General features: G+C 39.7%; 1 protein-coding gene across 2 annotated transcripts in view; it reads right to left on the minus strand.

The window, feature by feature from the left end:
* Positions 1-1,904: 1,904 nt before the first annotated feature.
* Positions 1,905-3,761, minus strand: part of fam234a (family with sequence similarity 234 member A) — a 17,686-nt gene continuing 15,829 nt past the window's right edge. For both annotated transcript variants that reach the window (XM_036581121.1, XM_036581129.1), the window contains exons 11-12: positions 3,450-3,552; positions 1,905-2,968 (exon numbers count right to left, since the gene is read on the minus strand). In XM_036581121.1, coding sequence (XP_036437014.1) covers positions 2,718-2,968; positions 3,450-3,552 — 354 coding nt within the window. In that variant the 3' untranslated portion in view covers positions 1,905-2,717. The remainder of the gene's footprint in view (positions 2,969-3,449; positions 3,553-3,761) is intronic.

Consider the following 3,761-nt stretch of genomic DNA (forward strand, 5'->3'; position numbering starts at 1 on the left):
TCGTCTGTGACTGGATGGCTGAAACCAGTCATAGCAAAACCCATGAAGAGGAAGAAAATCTTCATCACCTTCAATAGGCTACAGCAGATACACAAGAGCGAGCAATCAATCAATCAATCAATCAATCCATCAGACAAAAAGCTCGTAAATCCATCGTTCACCACTTCCAACAAAACCAAAAGCCCAATGCTTAGTAACAGGCCAGTGTTACTGGTTCTACAGGGCAGCCGGTAAAAATCCCAGTCAACCTGAAGGGGAACTGTAATGCACATCAGTTTTTTTGTGCAAACACTGAAATTTAGTGTTTTCAATTTCAAACGATATTTATTTCACATGTGGGTTGAAGTTCACACTGTTGGAACAGACTGAGTGAAGTTTTTTGTTGTGTAATCAAGCTAACGTTAGCACTGTAGCACATCTGTTGTTGTTTCCAATCTGCCTAATTTTCATAAGGGCTTTAAAAAAAGCGTAAAAAGCAGCGTACACTCCTAAAAATGATGATTCTTCAAGGGTTCCTTAGTAAAGACAATGATATAGAACCATTAACGATCAAAGACCCATTTACAACCTTAAATGGCTCTTTGCATGATAAAATGGTTCTTCAGACTGATGGACAAACGTGCTGTATATGGTTCTGGTGCTGTGTGGCATTGACATAAAAGAAGAACCCTTTTTGGTGCCATAGAGAACGATATACAACACGTTCTCCATGTGTAGTAATTTAAACTGGAAAATGTAGGTATTGTGATATAAACTGAGTCTGTTCTACAGTTTCTCATTAGGCTGAATGAATAACTGACTCTAAATGTAGGTATTGTGATATAAACTGAGTCTGTTCTACAGTTTCTCATTAGGCTGAATGAATAACTGACTCTAAATGTAGGTATTGTGATATAAACTGAGTCTGTTCTACAGTTTCTCATTAGGCTGAATGAATAACTGACTCTAAATGTAGGTATTGTGATATAAACTGAGTCTGTTCTACAGTTTCTCATTAGGCTGAATGAATAACCGACTCTAAATGTAGGTATTGTGATATAAACTGAGTCTGTTCTACAGTTTCTCGTTAGGCTGAATGAATAACCGACTCTAAATGTAGGTATTGTGATATAAACTGAGTCTGTTCTACAGTTTCTCATTAGGCTGAATGAATAACCGACTCTAAATGTAGGTATTGTGATATAAACTGAGTCTGTTCTACAGTTTCTCATTAGGCTGAATGAATAACTGACTCTAAATGTAGGTATTGTGATATAAACTCATTCTCGTTAGGTTGAATGGGATTTTGACCAAACTAGCAACAGTAGCTATGAAACAACACATTTGTGGGCGGAGCTTGGACAGTTCAATTACAGTGCATTCATCCATAATTACAATAAATCAATCATTCTGCATCTCAACAAACTCAAGAAAAAGATCAATATTAAACACTCGGCTTTGGTACTGGTGGTCCACGAAGCAATTTAAAGACCCTACAGACCATGTGGGTATGTGTGATAGTGACACAGTGCTGCCCTCTAGTGTTTCTTTTGAGAAAAAACCTTTCAAAAAATTAAAAACTTCAGAAAAAGGCACAGAACTAAACAGCCTGAGAGAGAAATACATGATAACAGCAAAGGTCCCACTGTAAACTATATAGCCCCAGTATCTGTGACTATACTGGATACAAGAGTTTATATATGAACAACAGATTGTAACTACAATGCTTTGCACCTGTTTTTTCCCCTAACACAGGTGTTGCTTAATAATAAAAAAAAATAACTGGCATCAAGGTCACCCAATAAAGTGCTAAAAGCGTTTTTATATATTAGAAATATATTTATAACATTTTTTTTTCCTTTTATTCATCATTTATTTCCCACCATAAATTCTAAACTCGTTTAATACATTATACATTCCAATTATTTTTTTTCTCTTCTTTGGAGCTGAAGTTTATGATCGTCGTGTCTGGATCATGCAGCATTCCATAAAAGGCACTTTGCACAGGAGTAAACTACGCATTCCTCCCTGCAAAATAACAGCATTCTGACTCTGTGCGTCACTACAGACTCTGATTGGAGTGCAGGGACCAGGATTTAGTGTATAAATGTTAAAGTCACCACCAAACTTGTGTAGTGTTGTTTTGCACTGCTCATCTAAACGGAAAGCTCAAGTCAGGAGTAGCTTTACAACAGAAAACAATCATGAAAAATGTAAATACTGAATGTTTTAGTGAATATATTGTTATTTTAAGGGGTTCTGTTAAAACGGCAGACATTCCTGCTTGAAATTTTAACGCGATATTTTTTTTTAGAGCAAAAAAGAAAGAAAAAATCCCCTTATCCCAAACGCAGTCTATAAAAATGAACAAAAGTGTGAAAAAAAAGGGCATCTTGAAGCCTAAATTTGTATTTTTCCCCTTTTTTTTCCATTTTTTTCAACAATCAATGCTATTTTAGATTACAGCAACTCAACATGATTTGAGGCGAGTACGTGATGATTTAGGCGCCATGCTAATTGGTGGGATATAAGCTTCCATTACTCGTTAGCTACATTAGCCTCATAGCTCCTGTGTTAAAACTAAAGAAGCAAACTTCAGACACCAAACACGTCTCGGTTTGATGGACTACCTCTGGAATAAGCAGGGGAACTTAGGTTTTAGCCAAACTATCGCTCTAATATGCTAATACGGAACTGGATTAGCGCTGCGGATGGAGGGAGTTTATTGGGCTCAGGAGTTACTTGATCTCATCACTGAATCTCAGCCTATGAAACGCCTCCTTCACTGACTCCTCCTTATCTCTGGGGATGGGCTCGCCCTCTGCCTTGCCCACTCCCAGCACGCTGCTCTCCTCCACGTCGTCCTTTATCTTCCGCTTCGTCAGCACCACAGGCCCCGCCCCTGCAAGCCCCGCCTCTTCCATCTGTGCACCTTCAGCGCCGCTCAGGACAAGGTAGCAGGCATGGCGACCACGCTCCAACAGAACCGCTGGGGGGGAAAAAAAATAAAATAAATAAATAAATATTATGACAGTTACAGACTGTAGTCCATCTGTTTCTCTGCATACTTTGTTAGCCCCCTTTTACCCTGTTCTTCAGTGGTCAGGACCCCCATGGACCCTCACAGAGCAGGTACTATTTGGGTGGTGGATCATTCTCAGCACTGCAGTAACACTGACGTGGTGGTGGTGTGTTAGTGTGTGCTGCTTTAACATGGTTTAATTTTTTAATCTTCTAAAATAAGGAGAACTCTTTGGGAAGTGAAAGTCTTTGGGAAGTGAAAGTCTTTGGGAAGTGAAAGTCTTTGGGAAGTGAAAGTCTTTGGGAAGTGTGTGTACCAAAAACTAAGGAGGAAACAGAAAATGTACATTGTGTCATTACCTTAAAATCGAAAGGCAAGCTAAATCAAAAATCTTTTGAATCTTTACAGCCCTGGTATATAATATGTGGGTGGGGTGGAGTTACACTACCTTTAAACGACCTTATGTGCTGTGTGGGATTTCTTCTCTCCAGCAGAACCTGAGGGTGATGAGGGTGCAGCAGGTATGAGGAATGTTCCTCAACAGCAGAGCTCTACATACACAAAAACACCACATTTTACTCCACAGTGTCGAGCATTTCTACAGAATAAACAGCATCAGCTGTGAGTGTTCGCACTGCCTCACTGCTGTCTGTGTGTTCTCACTGCCTCACTGCTGTCTGTGTGTTCGCACTGCCTCACTGCTGTCTGTGTGTTCTCACTGCCTCACTGCTGTCTGTGTGTTCGCACTGCCTCACTGCTG

This window comes from Colossoma macropomum, unplaced genomic scaffold (assembly GCF_904425465.1).
Source record: "Colossoma macropomum unplaced genomic scaffold, Colossoma_macropomum, whole genome shotgun sequence".
Taxonomy (NCBI): domain Eukaryota; kingdom Metazoa; phylum Chordata; class Actinopteri; order Characiformes; family Serrasalmidae; genus Colossoma; species Colossoma macropomum.